We start from the raw sequence: 22,904 nt of genomic DNA, 5'->3' as shown, positions 1-22,904 counted from the left end.
CTCTTATAAAAGATTTTAGTTTTCGTAAAAATAATAAGATATATAAAGTGTTGACAAACGATAATGAAATAGAGGAAAATGATATATGTTTGCTAAAAAATGACATAAAAGTGAGTAATAATATTATCATTTCTCTTATAAAATGATATCATTTTGTGTAAAGATAAAGTATATAAAGAGTCGAAAAATAATAATGAATTCAGAAAATTACAAGTTTGTTGAAAAAAATAATATGATAAATATCAATATGGTCATGAAAGTGTTTTATAAATGACATAAAATAAATTTAAAAATGATGTCAAACAACTCTAAAATGGTATAAAATACACAATAATAACATAAAAAAGTTTAATAATAACATAAAATAAATATTACAGTTTGTACAAGTGATATATTGTTATACGATAAATTATAGTATAACATATTAAATCTAAAACACACTCCACTTATATTCATTTTATTTATATCAAGATGACTAGATGAGCAACTCGACCTACCCTAGAACCTGTTCTCTTCGACATAAAACAGCTGAACTGAACTGAACTGAACTCGTTGGAGCTGAACTGAACTGAACTGAACTGAACTGAACTGAACTGAACTAAATTGAATTGAATTGAATTGAATTGAATTAAATTAAATTGAATTACATTGAATGTAATAAATATATAAATAATATTTTAAACAATAATAATATGAATATTAAATAATAATTATAATGATAACTAATAATAATGAATAATAATAATAGTAGTATTTTGAATATTTTTAAATGATAGTTATAAATAAATAATATTAATAATCATAAATTATTAATAATAATAATTAATGATAATGATAATAAATAATTATTATTTTATATTATTTGTATTAATATATTAGTACTTGATGATGATATATAATAACAATAATATCTATGAAGTAAATTAATATTACTATTTTAATAATATAAAAATATTTAGTAGTAAAAATAATGATTGGGTTATAATAATAAGGATATAGACTTAACTATCAAATTCTTCGCGCCAAAGATTCTCTCGCGGTGCACGATAAGAACACCCTTTCTTATCCTACACCGTCAGCCATGGCAGGACGATCAAAGGCAAAAGCGAAGAAATCAGGAGGAAAAACACAGCAATAAAGAGAAGAAGAAAGGTCCGGTAAGTCCAATTACTGGACAAAAGCACAAATCAATGGCGGAATTGCACGGAATTGAAGATTTGGTTGTTCAAACCCCTGAATTTGAAAAACCGTTATCCCCTATCAGTTCTTTGAAGGAGTTGCAGAATCAATCAAGAGAGAAGGCTACACTCTCTGAATGGCTTACGATCATGAAGAAGACTCAAGGTCGACTGGAAGCCATTAATGGAGGTAAAACTCAAGCTCGAACTTTATTGAATGATTTTGAAAAGGTGCAAAATGATGATCATAGTATTGTTAAAGAATCTTTGGCAATCAAAATTGAATTTGAAGATGTTAAGGAGGAAATTGAATATTGGGAGAGTGCTGTTGTTTGTTATGTTGTGGGTGCAAATCCTCCTTACCCTGTTATGGAAGGCTTTTTGCGTAGAGTTTGGGCAAAGAAAGGGATAGAGAAAATTGTAGCTGTAAATAAGGGGGTCTTTCTTGTGCGATTTCATAATGTTGATCAAAGAGATGAGGTCTTGAATTATGGCTTTCAATTTTTTGACAAGAAACCTCTCATTGTTAAACAATGGCACGCTGAGATGGATTTCCAAAAGGAGGATATCAAAACTGTTCCAATTTGGATTCAATTGCCAGCACTAGATTTGAAATATTGGGGTGAAAGATGTTTATTTAAATTAGTGGCTGGTATTGGAAAACCTCTCAAATTGGACCAATCCACCATTAACAAGGATAGATTGCAATATGCTAGAATTATGATTGAAACAAGGATGAATCAAGATCTTCCAGAAGAAATAGTGTTTGAAAATGAGAAAGGGGTGATGATGACACAAAAGGTGCACTATGAGTGGAGGCCTATTAGATGTGATATCTGTGCTGGTATTGGACATTCTCATAAGGAATGTGTAAAGCAGAAGCAGAAGAAAATAGGAGAGAAAGTATGGGTGAAGAAAGGCAATGATGGAAAGAAGGATGCAGATGGGTTCCAGAAGGTGAAGGGGTACATTGCAAAGGAGCCAATTGTAGTTGAGTCAATTGACACAACTAATACTTTTGTTGTATTGAGAAATGAGGAGAAAGGAGAACTAATGGAGGTTCAGGAGGGTGAATTAATAGGGGTAGTACATGGTGAGGGGGAGGGAGAGCCCCCTACCATGGATGGATAACATCCTTGTGTGGAATGTGAGGGGGCTAAATAGTCACAAAAAGCAATTAGAAGTGAGAAACTTCATTGGGACTCATAACATCAGACTATTTAGCTTCCTAGAAACAAAGATAAAAGCCCCAGCACTGGGGGACTTTTATCTTAAAGTGTGTCCTGGGTGGTGTATCACCACAAATAACATGTGGCATGGAAATGGGAGAATTATTCTAGGATGGCATCCCACTGCAGTTCATGTTAATGTACTGTTTAGTTCAAGCCAAATGTTTCATGCTGAAATTCAGATCATTAATGGTGGTAAGAAGTTCTTCTGCTCATTTGTATATGGATTGAATGACAGGAAGGGTAGAGAAATCCTATGGAAGGATTTAATATCTCTGGATATAAGGGATAAGCCTTGGATAATCATGGGTGATTTCAATGCTCTTATGAGTACAGAAGATAGAATAGGGCTTCCTGTCAGAGAAAGGGAAATTGTAGATATGAAGGAATGTATGGAGAGAGGCAGCATGATGGAAGTAAAAACTTGTGGACAGTTTTTTACTTGGAATAATAAACAAGAGGATATGAGTAGAGTTTTTTGTAAATTGGATAGGGTAATGGGAAATGAAGCATGGATCACAGATTGGCCTCTTTCAGAAGTCACAATCTATCCAGAAGGGGAATATGACCATTGCCCATTGATCATTAGAACATTCCTGGATCAGGGTAAGAAAAAACCTTTCATGTTCTTTAATATGTGGTGCTTGGCTGAGAATTTTGCTAATATTGTGAATGGAGTATGGCAACAACAAATTCAAGGAACTACAATGTTCCAAGTGGTTAGCAAATTGAAGTTATTGAAGAAAGAGCTAAAGAATCTGAACAAATCTCAATATGGTGATGTTTCAATTCAAGATGCTCTGACTTACAGCACTATGATTGAGGCTCAGAAGGAATTGCATAATCATCCGGAAGATATAAGACTGAGAAAACAAGAAAAGGAGGCAAGGGAAGCCTATCATGTGGCTCATAGAAACTTTACAAGTTTTTAAGTCAAAAAGCCAAAGTGAGATGGCTTACAGAAGGTGATGACAACACAAAACACTTCCATCAGAGCATCAAACTCAGACGGGTGCATAACAGAATTAGCACAATAAGAAGAGAAGATGGTTCTTGGGCTAACACTTCTGATGAAGTGGTAGGAGCTTTTGTGGATTACTATCAATCACTGTTGGGCAGTAGAAATGAAGTAAAGAAGATAGAACCAGTTATTATAGCAAGAGGTAGAGTGCTATCTACTCAACAACAACTTGAACTCACTTTGAATTTTACAAGTGAAGAGATTAAGAATGCTATTTTTTCAATACCTGATGATAAGGCTCCTGGATTGGATGGTTATTCTAGCTGCTTCTTCAAGAAAAGTTGGGAGTACATTGGTCATGACATAGTTGAGGCAGTGAAGGATTTTTTCAGAACTGGCAAAATGTTGAAAGAGATTAATGTGACTGCTATCACTTTAATTCCTAAAGTCAAAAGTCCAGCTGCAGTGGGGGACTTTAGACCCATTGCTTGTTGTTCAGTGCTGTATAAAACAATTACCAAACTTATCTGCACAAAGCTTAGCAGAATTCTCCCTCAGGTAATATCACCTAACCAAGGGGCTTTTATTAATGGTAGAAGTATAATTAGTAACATTCTGCTTTGTCAAGATCTGGTTAAGAGGTTTGGTAATAGAAGGAATCAAGCTAAAGGGCTCATGATGAAGGTTGATTTGAAGAAAGCTTATGACTCCATTGAGTGGGAGTTTGTAAGAGAGCCCTTAGAAGCTATGAAGTTTCCTACCCACTTCATAAAGTGCATTATGGAATGTATTTCTACTCCAAAATTTACTCTTTTAATCAATGGGAGTCCTGAAGGGTATTTTGAAGCTAAGAGGGGACTAAGGCAAGGGGATCCTATGTCCCCTCTACTCTTTGTCCTATGTATGGACTATTTGACCAGAATTCTGACATATATTGGAGAGATGCAGGAGTTTAAGTTCTTTACTGGGTGCACAACAATGAAGCTGAATCATCTATGTTTTGCAGATGATTTGCTTCTTTTTTGTAAGGGTGAAGCCAAATCAGCTTACTTGCTCCTCCAAGGCATTAAGTTGTTTACTGATTCTTCAGGTTTGCAAGCAAATAAAAACAAATCAGCTTTGTACAGTACACTTATAGCAGAAGATGAGATGTTGAGAATTTCACAATTTTCTGGATTTGTGAAAGAGAGTTTGCCTTTCAGATACTTAGGGGTTCCCATAAGCTCTAAGAAAATCAAAGCAGCAGATTGTGAAGCCTTGATTGAAAAAATGACACAAAGAATTAGAGTGTGGAGCTCTAGAAACTTGTCTTTTGCTGGGAGAGCTCAATTGGTCAATTCAGTTCTCATGAGCATTCATAGTTACTGGGCTCAAATTTTTGTTTTGCCTGGGAGTGTTTTAAACAAAATAAATGAATGCTGTAGACACTTCTTGTGGAGTGGAAGAGCTCTGAGTGAGAAAAGTGGGCATGTCAGATGGGACAAGGTATGTACTTCCAAAAAGAAGGGAGGTTTGGGAATGAAAAACATCAAAAAATGGAATATAGCTGCAGTTGGGAAGCTAGTTTGGCATATTGGAGCTGAGAAGGATGAGTTATGGGTTAGATGGGTGCATTCAGTGTATATTAAGGATGCTAACTGGTGGTCCTATCAACCACCAACAGGTGCCAGTTGGATAGTGAAGAGTTTGTGTAAAACAAAGGATGAGTTACACTCTTTAGGAATGCACCAGTGGAGTATGGATAGATCTTACTCAATCAACACAGCTTATAAATTGATAAATGATGATGATCAACAGGTGCCTTGGGCACAGGGGATATGGAATAGAATGTCTCTTCCCAAGCATAGATTTATTGCTTGGCTAGGCATTATGGCCAGATTAAGAACAAAGGAAAGGCTGTTTCAATATCATGTGAGTCTTGACAACAAATGTTGCATATGTGGGGATGCAGTGGAATCACATGACCACCTCTTCTTTGACTGTGTGTTTAGTAAGAGATTGATGGATGGCTTGCTTCAGTGGATTGGTCTAAATAATAGAAGAAGGAACATAAGTCAGTGGATAAGATGGATTAGAAGTGGCTACTCTGGCTCCAAAATGAGGAAGCAGATCCTCTATACTACCATTGCTGCTGCTGTGTACCAGATATGGAAGGCAAGGAATGAGTCTTATTGGTTAGATAAAGTCCCTAGAACAGATTGTATAGTTAATCTCATCCAATATACTGTAAAGCAACGTATACTAATGTGTAAATCTGTAAAGTGGAGTAGAAGAGATATAGAATGGAGTGAAACTTTGTAAATAGATAGGGTTTTAAGGGCCAGGTTGGCCTAGTGAGTGTTCCTGCCCCTTAAGGATGTAGGGTGTATTGTGGTGTTTTTGGTGAATATAATCTTACTTGCTTACCAAAAAAAAAAAAAAAAATAATGATTGGGTTGGACCACAAAAATTACATCATAAACCGTCTTGACGCGATTTGATTGGTTTATGGGCTAAAAAAAGTGGGTTTATTTGTGCTTTGACCTAAACCATGTTCCTCCTAATACTAATAGTAATAACAATGAGTAAAGCTATAATAAACAAAATAATATATAGAAACAACAATAATAATACTTAATAGTAATGATATATATTTAAATAATAATAATAATAATAATATTAATGATAATAATAATAATAATAAAAATAATAATAATAAGAATAATTAGTAAAATAAATTATACCAACATAATAATAATAATTAACAAAATGGTTATAAAAGAATAGAGCTGAACTGAACTGAACTGATTGGAGCTGAACTGAACTGAACTGAACTGATGAGAGCTTAATTAAATTGAAAATAAGTTGGGGAGAACATGCCCTACTGTCTTATGAGACATTCCTAGAAAAACAGATTTTGGTGAAAAAGAATCATGGGCCGAGTTCTTTTAACTTGTTTCATTATTGCTGATGTCCTGGCTCATTAAAGAATTTTCACATCAGAAAGCCTTTTTCATTCCATTCATCTCCAACTTATTCTTTCTCCTCTTTTTTCTAATTTCTTTTTGATGGAATTTCTCCAACTTCTTTGAGCACTATCACATAAAAACACAGTAATTAACGGATCATACAATATTTTTAAAAAAAATAAAATGCCTTCATTAACAACATCAATCTCCAACCATTTACAATCAAGAACTACCCAATTGATTATTTTACTTGTAATTCTTTCTTTGCTTATTTTCCTTACCATCCCATTTACATCACTACCAGGAATATCATTAACTCTAAACACTTCCTCCTTCATTACAGCAGCCCCTTCTCCGGGCGGACCCGGCCCGGCCGTAAATGGGTCGGGTTTGAAGGATGAAGGGTCAAATTTTGTTGGCATAAGTATTAGTTCATCATGTGATTTATATGATGGGAAATGGGTTTATGATGAATCGTACCCGATTTATGCACCCGGGTCTTGCTCATATGTTGATGCGGCCTTTAATTGCTTCAAGAATGGGCGCTCTGATCTTGCTTATATGAGCTATAGATGGCAACCTCATGGGTGTGATCTTCCAAGGTGTGTTATTCTTATATTTTGAGTAATTTACTTTGATTTTCTTTCTTAAGGTAGATTTAGTTCTTTTTGGTTGAATTTTGTTGAGTTGAGTAGAGTTAAGCTGAATTTATTGGAGTTGGATAAAATAAATTGTAGTTAAAGAGTGAAAGGATATTAGCAGCAGTATCCTTCTGTCTGTCGGCGTGGGCGAGGCGATGGGTAGTTTTTGGGGTGGAGGGGTTCAATCTGGGATTACATAGATGCTGTTTTCCGTGTCGGTGAGTTGGGATTAAGTGCTGTCAAATTAATGTTAATTGGTCCCTTATAAAACTTGATTTGGGAGAGTAGATATGTTGTTTGTCCCTCATGGGAGAAAATAGGAACATGTAGAGTATGGTCAATGGTGGAATATCTTCTATATAAAGTAATTTTCATATTTTAATAGTTTATGATTTTAAGGAAAAATTTGTTATTTATTTATTGAAATTTGGCAATTTGTTTTACTTTTTTTTAAAAAAAAGATTGGCAAGTTGTTTTTTTTTTTTTCAAATTTGAAATTAAAAAGTATTTTCTTTTGATGTGAACTAGTCATGGGTCAGGTGATTCGGGTTTTGGCCCAAAAAAAGTGATCCATTTCTGGCCAAAGCCCTAGTTCGAAATTCCCACGCCAAACCTGCTAATTTGGCCCAAGCCATGCGGGTTTTTTGGGCCGAGCCAATAAATAACCTAGTTTTTCATATTTAAGTCACCCGTGGCCCGATTTTCTTGTCCAAATTAAAAAGATCATTTTCGGGATGGGCCCATGTTGATCGCATCAAATGTAAACTAGATGTTCATTTTTAATGTTCTTTTCATTACGACATATTACATGTTATTTAATTTTAAATTGTGTGTTCTTTTAATCTTGAAAAGTTGTTGAAAAAAGTTTATGTTATTTTATATGAATAATATGTTCTTTTGGGTACATAATGAGCATTGTCCACCATAGTGCATAATCTATGTTAGTTACTTCAAATATAATACTTCATCTGTTCGTTAAATATATGCAAAAAATCTGGTGTAATGAATAGTGGTTACTAGGGCCGGGGCTACGAATTTGGAGGCCCTGTGCGAATTCGCAGAAAGAGGCCCTTAATTTTTTTCCCCCTTTAAGTATCTAAATAAACTCTGTACTATAACTTAGTAAAGATGATATATATACTCTACAACCTATATTTAGACGAAAGAAAAAAATATTCGTTCATTAGTGAATTTACAATTAGAAACAATTACTGTAATTACAAAATTAAAATGAAAACTGAAATTATATATATATATATATATATATATATATATATATATATATATATATATATATATATATATATATATAAAGCGTGATGAATAATAAAGATTAGGAGTAAATCAATGAATTTAAAGGATGGAATTTATGGCTATGGTGGAGTTGGAAACTGATGGTTTTGGTCAAAGAAGATTTAATGCTTCGTATTACTCCTACAAGGAGATGACCTTTCAGTTTTCATCTCATAAAGTTTTTCAAAAAATAATAGCCAAAACATAATAGTAATGAGATTCGAACCACGCATCTGGTTGGGATACAAAGCCTTACCACTTATCCATCTTCTACTCTTTGCCATATAACTGTAACAAAAATATAATAACTAACATTTTGGGGGCCCCACTATTGCGAGGCCCTGCGCCGTCACGCACTTTGCTCCGGCCAAGCGCCGGCCCTGGTGGTTACCACGCACATATTGCATGAGTTGTAACATCACGACTGCCATAAAGCTCAACCACTGATGGGATCATAACATGGATAACCTTAGCGGATGGAACGAGAAGACAATTTATTGCTGGTTTAGCAGGAATGATTGGAAATTACTAACAACCAAAATTGTGTATACATTTTGTAGTATGGAGTTTTAGAAAATAAGTTTTCAAAATGCGAGCAATCGTTCAAAGAAAAAAGGAGTAGGCCATTTTAGCCATAGGTGCAAAAGCCTCTTCATAATCTACACTATGCCTTTGCCTATTTTCTAGAACAAGTGTAGCTTTACTTCTTTTCATCTGGATGGTATTTTGTTTTATAAAGCCACTTACATCAAATGGCTTTTTTTTCTTGGTGGAAGGTCTATAGTTTGCGAGGTGTTATTAAGTTCAAGAGCATTAAGCTCATTATTCATGGAATGAATCCAAGTAGATTGAGTAATACCATGTTTGAAGGCTTTTGGTTCTTGCTGTCTCTCAAGTTGAGATAAAATTAGCTAAAGGTTGGTTTAGTATTTAAAGAGGTGATGGAGATTGAGCTAGATTGCTAGTGTAATAATCACTAAGCCAACTAGGTGCTTTATGTGGTCTACTAGACTGTCCGGGAGTAGGTTGGCTAGGTTCAGGTTGAGAAGGTAAGATATTTGTGGTGTTGAGAGGTTGCGTTTGGGCTGAATAAGGTGTATGAGTGTGAGTTTGTTGTATTTGAGGGCCGAGTTTTGTACTGGGTTCATTATCATCAATGTCATAGTCCTCAAGACTAAATGGAGCAGCAGGTTCATTGACTTGCAAAGGTGTTACTTGGCGTTGTTTAGGCTTGAAGAATTTATAGGTGTATATATCTTCTTAGAATTTAACATCTATGTTAGACAAACATAGTACTATTTAGTAAATTTAGCAATTTATATCCTCTCTGTGTTCGAGGATACCCTATAAACACAAGGTGGGGGGGGGGGGTAGGCTTAAACTTATCATGTTTTCTGTCAGGATTAGTGGCTATAACAAGGCAAACCAACACCTTTCAGACTAGTATAATCTAGTTGATTAGAGTAGAGTACCTCATATGAAGATTGATTTCCAAGAGTCGCAATAGGTAGTCTGTTTGTGATGAAGATTGCAGTGAGGATGTACTCTCCGTAATATTGTGGTGGTAATCCACTCTAAAAACGCAAAGCTTATGCCATTTCAAGGAGATGTATGTGTCTTGTTTCAACCCTTCCATTTTGCTGAGGCCTATTCACACATGTAGTTTATTTAACGATGTCTAAAGTGTGAAATAGAGTCTTCCATAGATTATCTTTGAACTCTAGAGCATTATCTAACCTAAGCTTCTTCACTTTTTTATTGTACTGAGTTCCTGCCATGTTGATGAAATGTGTTAGGGCATTATAAGCTTCATGTATTCTTTTCATGAGATGAATCCACACTACTCTAGTGCGATCATCCACTATTGTAAGGAAGTACTTGTTCCCTTGCCTTATTCCAACTTTGTAAGGCCCCCATGAATCAATGTGCACAAGTTCAAATGATTCTCTTACCCTGATTGACTAGGTTTAAAAGGGACTTTAGTGAATCTAAAACGAGGACATGTTATGCACATCTCTTCCTTATATGTGTCAAATCCCTTTCAAGCCTGCTATTTTCTTAATTCTCTCTATGGGTGCATGACCTAACCTTTGGTGCCACAAGGTTGTCATGTTGAGTTTCTTCACCTTCTTCCCCATCTCAGCTGGCATTTCAAACTCACTCGATGTTGCCATTCCTATATTTCCTTGCTCTAAAGTTCCTTTCAGTGTCCTAAGTATACTCTCGTAAATCATTCAACAGATATTATGCACCTTTTTTCAGCTTTTCCTACACCTTTTACTTCACCGCCACTTCTTTCATCTTGTATAATGCAATAAGTGGACAAAAACATCAATTTACACTTGTGCTCTTGAGCTAGCTTTTGAACAGATATTAGATCGTGTCTAAATGTGAAATGTACATCAAAATTTTTAACCTCGGACTATAACAAAGCTTCACTTCAACACTGTAAGTTATTTTAGAGGTTTCACCATTTGGAAGAGTGGTTTTTTGTTGAGTTGTTCTTTTGGCATTGATGATCACAATTTTGCAACTTGTACTGTGCACCAGAATCAAGGATCCTCTCATGTTTCATTGAGTGGACCATATTAAATTTAATCATCTCTGCATAATTTTTAAGAGTTGTTGAAGCTGTTGGAGCAGTTATTCCTCCACCACTTGTGTTCCCATCAGCTTTAGAGCAAGCAAATTACTCATCTTGCTCTTTCCATCCTATTTACCTTTGTTACACTTTGAGTGGAACTTTCCCCTGATCATTCACAAATTCTTTCCCATCATTTCTTTTCCTTTGTTTCTGTATTCCTTACCATCTTTGAAATTCTTGGCTGGATACCACACTATAGTCCGAGAGGTGTCATATATGTGACATGCTTTTCCATTGACATGACTAATTTTTCCACAATTTGTACAGTTTCACTGCTTATATATGGCAGTGTAACCTTACCATCCTAGCCGAAGAATATATCTTGTTTATTATTACTGCGCATGCTCACATGACCATTAAAAGGTGCACATGATTATAGGTTTATTTACTAGAAAAAGCCTAACATACGGCAGCTATTCATAGGACACTCATGGCATCATTAGAAGACAAATTCAAGGCCTTTATGGCTTGATTTTACTCTCATCTCTTTACAGATAACTCATACAGACTACCCACATGTTACGATGTTGATGATATAAATTTTTGTAGTGTTTTACATTTTGTTGACAAGACTTTATGATCTAGTGATAACGCAATAATGCTTCTTGAAATCGGTTGAACTACATTCTATTATGGTTATGATAGGCTTAATGCCAAGAAGATGATGGAGATGTTAAGAGGAAAGAGGCTGGTGTTTGTGGGGGATTCGCTAAATAGGAATATGTTGGTGTCTCTAATTTGTTCCTTGAAGATGTTCAAAAATTCCAAGAGTTCGACGAAAAAGGGGTTCATTTCCCATAAATTTGAGGTAAATTGACAATAATAAAACATTGTTTGTTTGAGCTACATATTGAATTAATCCAATATTAGAATTTTCTTTTCATTATTTCGTGAAATTAGGAATATAATTGCAGCATAATCTTCATCACAGCACCATTTCTAGTCCAACATGGGGAACTTCAACAAAGAGAAACATTGAGGCTGGACATGATGGATGCTAGTGCCTCCAACTACCATGACGCTGAATTTCTCATATTTAACACTGGACGTTGGTGGAATCCCAATAAAGTAAAAAATGGGTACGGATCGGATAATCTTACCAGTTCATGCGGTTTCATATTTCTTGTGCCGTTATGCGTTACTCTAAAGACTATTCTTACATAAGAACGGAGAGCTAAAGCCTGTATAATGCAATTATAAAAATGAAACATAGTTGTATATATTGTCCTTAATCTACTGTTTTTTACAGTTAATTTTTTGTTGTTGAGGGCTCAAAGTTGTGTAAACGTAGCATAATGGAGATATTATTTTGCAGGGTCAATTATTTTCAGGAAGGAAATGTTTTACATAGCAAAATGGAAGTAGGAGAAGCATACGAAAAAGCTATAAACACTTGGGCAAGATGGGTTGACGAAAATGTTAACAGGAATAAAACCCAGGTGTTGTTTGTGGGCTATTCTGCTTCTCATTTCGGGTAAGATTAATCTTTACACCACCAATACTTCAAATTATTCTTATGGACTACTTTTGCATAATATCATAATGTAGTATATTCACAGAATGGGTAAATTTGATTTCCTTTTTAGTAGATTAATTAACTTATTGTTGCAGAGAAAAACAATGGAATTCAGGAGGGGCATGTGATAAGGAAAAAGAACCAATCGTAGATGACAAGTTACTAACACCATATCCGTGGTTGATGAGAACTTTTGAACATGTGATTTCTAATATGAAGACGCCAATTTTGTATATGAATCTATCGAAGATGACCGATTATAGAAAAGATGCGCACCCATCGATATATCGTGGATCGAGGACTAAAAGGAAGAATGGAATTATTGTCCAAGATTGTATGCACTGGTGCCTCCCTGGTGTTCCTGATTCTTGGAACCAACTTGTGTATGCTTCTTTGTTGCTCTCTTCTAATGTATCTAGTGGTCATCAATAGCATTTTTTTATAATGTTTTTTTGTCCTCTATTATTTTGTTTAGAACTCTCTCTAGTGATGCATGCTTCAAATTATCATAAATTTTAATGTCGTCTTTATGTATGATAGCTTGTTATGTACCCAAAAAAATCATAAAACAATTTATAAAGTAATTTTACACTGTTATTTTGTCTGTCCTAGAAGGATTCTAGATAACTATAGCTGACACTATTATAGAGTGCAAGATTCACTATTTATTCTCTTGTAAGACTACTTTAAAGTTTGAAGTTGAATTAATGGGTAAGAGCAAGAATATGAGTTCATGAAATCACTTGATTTATTTCTTATTTTCTGGATTGTTTTTATCTTCACTCTTAACAAAAGCTTTATACTGCTAGGAATAGGTATTGAAAGAGCTAACAATTCGACCACTTGAGTAACAAACAACTATAAAGAAATTAGAGCAATAAAGAATACACAATTTTTAAACTGGAAAACTCTTAAACTGGATAAAAACAATAACATTGTATTAGGACTTTTAGTATGTAAGATGATGATTAAAGGGAGATATAAAATCTCACTAGACTCTCTAATCTTTCTTTATAAGTCTCTCTAGGTTAATATTGTATTCTCGCTCATTATGAATCTAACGAATACTATGGTATACATAAATAAGTCAGGCATAAAAATATTTATACTAGGGAACATACTAAAATCTTAATCGAACTAAGAAATCAATGACATATGACACGAACAACACAAGGCGGCGGCAAATTGCGCTAGCCAGCACATAGACGCGTCATTCCCTGCGGGTGTGGGTTGTTGTTACAATGCCTTAATCGTTGTTATGACTCGTTGTCGTAGCCGAGCCAAATTCACATGCAATGACATGCCAAAGCTCAACGCCCGCTCGTCGCATTGCTTCTAACAATGTTGTCACAACACTTAAAGCACTTCGTTGCACGCTTGTCGACTTCACTCGTTTATGTTCTGATTACTCGATTCTCCGATGATCTTCAACACGGTACCATATCCAACAATCTCCCAGTCTGGAGACTCGTATGGATGTAGAACTTGACCTTTTATAAACATAGTTCCAAATCATGTGTACTAGCCTGTATTCTTAAGCGTGTTTAAAGAAAATTTTATTATTTACATTAGTTTTACTATTGTATTACATTTTCGGAATAAGTATGAATAATTATATGTTTAACTAAATATTGGTTCTGTTTCATATTACGACACATAAAAGTAGTTTACTAGAAGATATTTTAAGGATACTTGGGATTTTCTAAAATAAAACAAAGTGTCATTTTCTCCCTCCACATTTCGTGTCTCATCATGAGACAACCAGAGGACTCCTTCCTCTTGCTTTCGTGTCTTCAATTCTTGGTGCTACAAAGCTTCTTCACCAAAACATCAGAAACCCACTCAAATTGATTTTATTATTCTTCACTCGATTGAAGAAGCAAAATCCTCAGAACCCCAATTTCCACTCTCTCTCTCCCTGTGAAAAACAAAAACCCCTTGTTTCTACTAAGAAACTAGTCATAAAAGTGATATATGATTGATGAGAGTCGAATCCCAAGCTGGAGTATGATCCTGAGTCTCGTCAGTTAAAGCCTCGCAAAACAATGAAAACTGGCTTGGGGGTATTCTCGAGAAAGCCCCTCCTACGCTCAAGCCAGTGCTGGGTTAGAGAGAGAAAGTGAATAATTGTAGAAAGAGATGCTCTGGTTTTGTTAGGTGAGAATTGAATACCTCTTCATTGATTGGGTCTGCTGCTTTTATAATGTTGGGGATTTCCCAGATAGGATAACCTATTGAGGAAACACCTATGCTTTTAGGAAAGTTGTCTCCCTTTTATGGTAAAGTTATTTTCTCCCCGAATAGCTAGTTGGCCCCTTAAGAGCATGTTGAGCTGATCCTTTAGATCGAATTTGCATGACACCCTTGGACCAGATTGTGGGTCCAAACAATTAGCCCCATGTTGGACAACTGGATGTGAGACGAACCTTATTGTCCAAGGTTGTTGTTCAGCAAAATTTCCAAGTGCAGCATGGCCCCTGATAAACCAGGTGGATCCCGAGATGGTGCCTTGGGGGGCCTGACCCTAAACAACCCAGAGAGGGTAGAAGATCCTTATTTCCCGAGCGGGTACTTCGACCTTACGCTGAGTTTCACATGCTCCCGAGTCGATGTAGGGGCTTTGGCTGGATCCCAAGCACCCTGAGATGGGGATATGTTTCCCGAATTGGTAGGGAGTCCTTAAGCTTCACAACAAGTGTCCCCTAAAAGGAGGGGAGAGAGTGCTTCCCCAAGCTCACCCGTTGTTCCTGTGCGGGACTCCGCATGACCTCGGGGGTTTGCTCCCGAGTCGGTGTGGGAGCCTTGGTCTTGATCCCAAGAACCCCTAGACGAGGGACATGTTTTCCAAAGTTGGTAGGGACGTCTTAAGCTCTTGGTGACCCCGAGAGGTACTCTACCTTGTTTAAGAGGGGAACTTAAAATTGGGGTTCAGGTACTTGGCCTTTTTTGACTCCCCAATAAGGTCAAGGAGGATAGTGCCTCAATTCGAGGGCTAATAAGCCCTTCCGCTGAGTATCCAGATGGGGTAATGAGGTACTTAGCCATTTTTTTTGGCTATGTATCGATCCCTTTGGCATGGCGGAGAAGGGTTATCCAGCAGTTCGGGGGCTAATAGCGCTTTGTATGAGGATCTTGAGTTGGGTAATTAGGTACGTAGCTAATTTTTGGCTAAGTATTGATCCCCTTGGCATCGCCAAGACAGATCCCGAGTTGGGTACTGAGGTGCCTAACCATTTTTTGGCTAAGTAGTGATCCCCTTGGACGCAAAGAAAGGTGATGTACCAACTAAGGGGAAAATGAGCCCGTCCTATGAGGATCCCGAGTTGAGTATTGAGGTGCTTAACCATTTTTTTGCTAAGTACTGATCCCCTTGGACTGGCCAAGAAAGGTGATGAACTAACTCGGGGGCTAATGAGCCCTTCATATGAGGATCCCGAGTTGGGTATTGAGGTGCTTAGCCATTTTTTTTGGCTACTACGCCTTCCATGGTTGCAACACCGACATGGGTATCTGAGGTACTTGGCCATTTAGCTTGACACTAGGACTTCTGGCATGACCGAGAAGGTCTAACTGGTGCCATACTCGGGGAAATTTGGAGAAGGCTGAGACACTTAGGCAAAATATTTGGTTGTTGCTGGGTGATTGATCGTTGACCTTTGACCGTTGACATTTGACTGTTGATCTTTGACTATTGACCGTTGCCCGTTGATCGTTTGATTTTGTGGTTTTGAAGAAAATTGGGCCTTTGGTCTGAAGCCTCATCTCTAGGCCTCTCTCCCTGTAGCCCAATCTTTTGAAACCCATTCTGAGTGGTCAACAGGTTATCGTGACACAGCGATGGGAAACTAGTTAAAAATATGGAGGGAGGGGAGCTTCATTTCCGTACCTTTCCAATCATTTGTGATTTCTCTCTCTCCACAAATTGTCTCCCCATTCTCTCTCTAAGTTTTTTTGCACCTTGTTTCTTGCTCCATTCCCAAGTCCCAGAGTGTCCATGTCTATTTCATTCCCGACTATGAATCTTTTAGAACGTACGCTCTTCCTTAGCCATAATCAGCTCCCGTATTTGATAATTATAGTAGGCGCTTAAGATGGATCCGTTGTCCGATCCTAATGATCCCGCCTGAACGTGGGAAAAACTAGGGCGTTACTACTCCCCTAATGTCAAATAAAATCTAACTATCCACCTAAACTAGTCAACTGTAAGCAAGGGTCGAACCACAAGGATAGAAGGTCTCATTAAGATAGAATCGCTAAGAGTAAGCTAAGACTAAGAAATGGTCAAGTTTTGGTTGAACATAGTGATTACAACCATTGGAATGAAATTAGGAAAAACACTAGGAATGGAAAATCACCACAATCATAAATTCACATCCAACAACCAAGTAGAGATAAGGGGGGTTGACATGCACTGCGGGTATGCAAAGGCAACAAAAACAAACCTAAATAGCTCTAAAATTGTAGTTAGCAAGTTTAGAGTCCTAATTATGACAACAAAACTTATGTTTCGAGACATTATTACCTAACTAGGTCAAGTTAGGAATTGAAATCAAACCTAAGTCAATATCAATCAATAAGTGACGTGCAACAACTAATCAATCAATGACGAAGGTCATTTACATAAAAGTAAACCATTAAATGAGCAACAAAGGATCAAAAGGTGATGAAGCTCACATCAATCAAGTCACCAATCAACATCAAAAATTGAAATTGCACATATATCAAGCATCACCAACACAATAAACTCTACTCATAAAGATAGGAGGGAACGAAACAATGATTGGACTACTCCAATCTTAGTTAATGAACTACTCACTACCCATTATACTACTAGACATTATAAGCATGTAAAAACTAGCAATAAATCACCAATCTAAAAATAGCAAAAAAAAAATAACTAAAAATCAATAATTTAAAGCAAGATCTAGTGAACAAACGAGAAGAAATAAGTAGAAAAAGAGAAGTTTAATCTAGATTAACTATTAAGCATGAAGATTAAATAATGAAAATATGAAACTAACAAAGTAGAAATCCATAAAAACAATGAGAAAGAATGAAAGGGTTGAGAGGATTACTAAGGAAACAAGAAACTTCTAAGAAATTGTCACTTTTTCATTCATTTTCAATCTCTAAATTAAACCTCTTGAGCCAAGTTTTCTCTCTCCTACACTAGTAAACAAGATTAGGGTTCTAAAATCAGGAATTTTGTTTCAAAATAGGGTAGAGAAGTATTTATACCCCCTTTATTCGAAAAGTCGTAAAAAGAAAGAAATCCCAAAAAGGCCCAACTGCCAGTGGCCTGGGCGAGCTAGACAGGGCCCGAACGAGTTGTTGGAAGGAGCCAAGGCGCGCTAGTTACAAAGCTCGGGTGGTGGAGGATAGGTAGTCTCGGGCTTATACCCCGGGCGTGCGCCAATTTCCACAGACGAGGCAGAATGTCTGGCCACTTATGATCCCGGGTGGGCAGCCATAGAGCCCCGGCAGACCAGGATGTCCGGGGCGGGCTGTCTAGAGCTCCGGCAGGCTGCTTTGCTTGGGCGGTCCTTGGGCTTCCCGGGAAAAGTTCTTCCTCCTTGCTTCCCTTTCTTTGCTCCCCTCTAAGCTTGTAGGAGGTGGAGTTCGTAGACATCAAAGATCAAATAGAAGAGTAGGGGATGTGGATGCAAATACATGTACACGTGCTAAGAGAAAGTTAGATAGAAAAAGAGGTGAAATTAAAGAAAAGGAAACTAAAATGCAAAATGAAACAACTAAAATAGCCTAAAAAACTACGCTAAGAGTGAGATAAATCTCACTCATCAACTTCCCACAAACTTGAATGTTTTCTTGTCCTCAAGCAAAGTGCAAAAAGAAATCGAAAGGAAAGAAATGATACAAAGCAAAAAGGAAAATATATGAACTAACTCATTTTCGTAGGAATCACGTTCACGTTTAGTGCAAGTGACAAGGCTTTTAAACCCCCAAGTTGCCAATGAGGACGAGTAATGCTCTCATAAGGGCTTTCTAAGAGTTTGACCCATAACTCTAGATTAGAATAAAAAAAAAGGTGCTCTTAAGTGAGATTTCGAAAAGGAGCAAACACAAATGGATGCAATGATTTCTAGACACTAAAAGTAAGAATGTTCAAAGATGTCCATAGGTTGATTAAAACATACCATACAATAAGCATAGAGAACTAGATAGAGCACATTTCCTCAAATTCTACAACCATATATACCACGTTCTCTCAACTAGTTTCAAATTCGCTATTCAAGGTAGCTTCTCTAAACTCTAAAGAATGGAGCCAATAGATGTAACAAGAAATAGAATAAGAGAAGGTTACTCGACATCTCGACATGGCACACTCACTCAATAGGCTTGATTACAATCTTCCGCCACCGACAATGACTCAACCCTCTAAGGTCAAAAGGTCTTTTTAAAGGTGGTAACGTAGGCTAGGGGGTAAAGGGTGTGAATAAATTTGGATAGTGGTGCTCAATCGTAATATAGTGAAGTTTTAATTGGAGCGAAAGAGTTACTCACCATAAATCACAAATCATACTCAACCATTTAGGGATAAGATTCCCCAAACTTATTCAAAAACATGACAATGGAGAACAATTTTAAGTTTTCTTTCTTTTTTCTTTTAATTTTTCCCGTCTTCTTTGACTTTGGGTGGCTTTTTCTAAGAAGTTGCAATTGCATTTATTCAAATATATATACAAAATTTCTACTATACCATAAGAATCTCATCTTTTTTCTTTCCCTAATTTATTTTACAAATACCACTCGAGACAATCTGTCTAACTTCACTATTCACTACAAGGGAAAAATAAAACAAGGAGCTAATTGACTTGTATTAAGGTAATAAAAGAAAAGGATAAGGCTCAAAGGATTAAGATGAAGGGAAAATGAAAATAAAAACAAAATCAAGAAAAAGATAAAAAAAAAAACAAGAATGAAGAGCCTAAAACTATAACAAAATAAAAAAAGGTCACTGAAATGAACGCCTTTATCTTTCCCTAGATTGGCTCGATCACGATCTTGGATAGATCAGAGTCAAGTTCTCGGTAAAAGTATGGAATGTCGAGTATCCATGCACTCAGAATAAATGTTATTTTTTTGATAAAAAAAGTCCTCACATGGGTTTATCAAGCAAATACTATCTTTAAAGTTTCAAATCAGTAGAGAGAGCAACACCATCATATCACAATCCATGAATTAGGGTTTTGTGCTCACAAAAAGTTCTAGCCTCTAACTTAACATAGAGTATCCTAATTTTTTTTTTAAAGTCCTCATATGGGGTTATCAAGCAAATACTACCTTTTAGGTTTCAGATCACTAGAGAGAGGAACACCATCATACCACAATCCATGAATTAGGGTTTTGTGCTCTCAAAAAGTTCTAACTACTACCTTAACATAAAGTATCCTAAAATCAACCATAACCATCTCAAACCATGCGAACTTTTAACATTTAATAATAAAAGCATTCAAAAGAGTAGAGTTTCAATGATATTGTTCTCAACTCAAGAGCAAAAGAAATAAATAAAAGAAGAAATTTGCCTTGATTCATATGTTTTTTTGTTGTTTTTCTTTTCAATTTTTTTGTCTTTTTTTTTTTTTTAAAATCACATCATCAAACTCAAAAATCACTCATCAATTATCAACACTATACATTACACAATTCTAACTCTCATGAAGTACACCCCAAAAATAAAACCTACCCTCTAGACACTTAGCCATTCACTACCCTTTTTAAACATCCATGCCCTTTCAATATTAAGTGAAAGCAACCCCCCCCCCCCAATATTATAAAAAACACATTCCTCAGTGTGCCAAGCATACACATAGGGGAGAGGGCGGGGGAAAGATTATGAGGATCCTAATCCTCATCCACTAGGCCATCTCCCGGTAGTTGGGAGGCGGGATGACCATGGGGGGACCAACCCCCATCAAGTGTAGGATCGTCAAAAGAGTATAGGAAGGATCGTCCCTTTGGTCCGACCTGACGTCGTGTAGTCATATGGTTGTGGTCGAGGGGGGCAAAAGGGGTAGATCGGTTGACCATTGTTTCACCCCGGAATCGGCCCATATTGGGGCGGCATGTTGGGGTAGTTGGCAAATGGCTGAACTAGACCTTGCTCCACATGATAATGAAATATTTTATTTTGTTGAAGCATGATATTGTCAATGTCTTGTCTCATCCTTTGGTATTGGTCATTGAGGTGACTAAATCCTTGGGATTGAGACAATGCAAGGTTGGCTAGCTGAGCCTCAATTGAAGACATGTCAAAAGAGGGTTCACCTTGGGCGGAGGAGGAGTCGGCATGAGAAGAAGAGGGGCCGGCTCGGGAAGGAGGGTGTCGTGGAGATGGATTATTATTATCAACACCTCCTTGGGGTTCTTATGGCCCTTGATCCCTAATAGTTCTATAAATGTAATAGGGATTGGGCGTATTGGGCGTGTCTCTCCTAAGAAAAGTGATATAAGGGCTAAAAAGTGGCCACCATGAGGGTTTCTCCGACCCTACCAAAAGGACGTAGGGACGAGATTCATTGCCACCTTGGCGGATGAAGTTCATGGTTCGCAATTGGTTGATGTTTAGGTAGATATCATTATTAGAAATAGGGGAGAGGGTGGCAAGCTCATCACCAAAACCAAAATGATGGGTAATGAGTGTGATCATCCCCCCATAACAATGCCGGACCGGTGCGAAGTGTCGTCCCGGTGTTGGATCATACGAATTACAAAATGCTCGACAAAGTTGGTGGGGTGGGTCTTGGTGTTTGGTGAGTCATGTAGTGTTTTGATGATTATAAACAAATGATGATTATCTAACTAACATGTTTTTTTGAGATGTGCATATAACATTAACATGAAACAAGGCATCAAAGGTTGAATATATCACTTCATGAAGGTTTTCCAACAAGTGAAGTTCCTAAAAGAGTTCCTATAAGGAGCACAAATAGAGCGGTTCCTAGGTACATTCTAAAAGGAACATTGAATATGAAGTTCTTGAGCAGTTCCCAAGTGGGAGCAGCAATATAACGTTTCAGAGTTGAAACAAGAAGTTCCTGAGCAGGAACTATGAGTGCGAAGTTCCTTAAAGGAACTAACACACCGAAGTTCCAAATGTGGAGCTATCAACATGTGGTTCTTGAGTTGGAGCAGCATGGTTCATGAAGGCAGAAAATATGAGTTTATTTTCTAGGATTCATGTAAGTATGTGGAAACGTGAATGGTAATGGAACAAGGTCTAAAGGAACTCGTAAGGGCAAAGGAACTTAGAGTCAAAAGTATTTAAGAGTCAATAAATCTGATGCATATTATCTATAATGAATTTATTGAGTTTTTTCTTAATAAATCTCTACTGGTTAATTATTTATAAATAATATGCATTGTTGTTTTAGGATAGTTTTAGTTTTAAAATAAAAGATAAGTTTTAGTTTTAAATAAAAGATAAGTTTAATAAAATCGGTTTCTTTAGGAATCTGATTTTAATTAATTTAATTTTATCTTTTCAGTTTTTGGAAAATAAAAAGCCTAGATTTATAATACGTATAATGAGTATTGTTAAAGAAATTGTCTGTCTGTTCCTCTCTAAAGGAACAGACGTGGTAGTCTTTAATCTAAGTTAAAGGAACTAATTATTAAAAGGAAATAGACTTAGGATGAAGCATTACAACGATACATATGTCAGTTGAGTAAATTATGCCTAGATTATAGGTAACCTTTTTTATTTAAGGAAAAATCTGATTTTAAGGAAAATCTTTTTAAGGAAAAGATTTTATTTTTCCAAAGATAATAAAAATTCTTTTCGGTTTTTATGGAAAATTTAAAGATAATATTTTTATAAAAGATTTTAATTTGTATTAAATAAAATGTTTTTAATTAAATCAGATTTTCAATTTAATGCTTAAAGTGGTTGCTAAAATTAAGGAGCAGTAACTTAATTCTCTCCCACGTTTAACAGTGATCATGGAGATCATGGGATGATTGAGGAACGTGTTCCTCCTGGTAAGGAACATCACGGGATAATGGTTTAACCACTAAATACATGATTAATCCCACGTTCATTCCAAAAGACTGCTATAAATATACAAGTTCTTTTGAGTTTCAAATTGTCTGACCAGTGTCTTTCCATAGTGTTAGACTTATGTCATTTCATAAGTTTGGCTTAAGGAATAGCGTTACAAAAGAATTATATATTTCTATTCCTTGTTTGAGTCAGTTCTTGGTTAGTTCCAAGTTCCACGAGCTGTTCCTTTACAATTCTTTAGTTTCTATATACTAGAGTTAAACTAAATTATCAAGCATCTGTATTTGAGTTTGGGGTTAAAGGGTTTGAGTGAACTCTTGTCATGGGAACTTGGTAAAGGGTTTGAGTGAATTCTTGTATCAAGTTCGAGTTAGGAACTAGTAAGTTCGAGTTAGGAACTTGAGTAAGTTCTTGTTGTGTATGCATATACTTAGGGTGAAGTCTATCTAGGGGTGAAGGGTTTGAGTAAAGTT

The 22,904-nt window shown here is 36.4% G+C and overlaps 2 protein-coding genes across 2 annotated transcripts; both read left to right on the top strand.

Moving 5' to 3' along the window:
- The first annotated feature begins 1,190 nt into the window (after window positions 1–1,190).
- On the top strand, window positions 1,191–2,309 carry LOC104906887 (uncharacterized). The gene has a single exon (XM_010695718.1). The coding sequence runs from the start codon at window positions 1,191–1,193 to the stop codon at window positions 2,307–2,309; it is 1,119 nt and encodes a 372-aa protein (XP_010694020.1).
- A 4,002-nt stretch (window positions 2,310–6,311) lies between these two features.
- On the top strand, window positions 6,312–13,007 carry LOC104906868 (protein trichome birefringence-like 4). The gene is made up of 5 exons (XM_010695696.4): window positions 6,312–6,918; window positions 11,540–11,702; window positions 11,795–11,973; window positions 12,210–12,368; window positions 12,506–13,007. The coding sequence occupies exons 1-5, from the start codon at window positions 6,500–6,502 to the stop codon at window positions 12,840–12,842; spliced, it is 1,257 nt and encodes a 418-aa protein (XP_010693998.1). The 5' UTR covers window positions 6,312–6,499; the 3' UTR covers window positions 12,843–13,007.
- The last annotated feature ends 9,897 nt before the right edge of the window (window positions 13,008–22,904 follow it).

Source organism: Beta vulgaris, chromosome 3 (assembly GCF_026745355.1).
Source record: "Beta vulgaris subsp. vulgaris cultivar EL10 chromosome 3, EL10.2, whole genome shotgun sequence".
In the NCBI taxonomy this organism is placed as follows: Eukaryota; Viridiplantae; Streptophyta; class Magnoliopsida; order Caryophyllales; family Amaranthaceae; genus Beta; species Beta vulgaris.
Note: the sequence above shows the minus strand (reverse complement) of the source record. Positions and strands in the feature narration are given on the sequence as shown.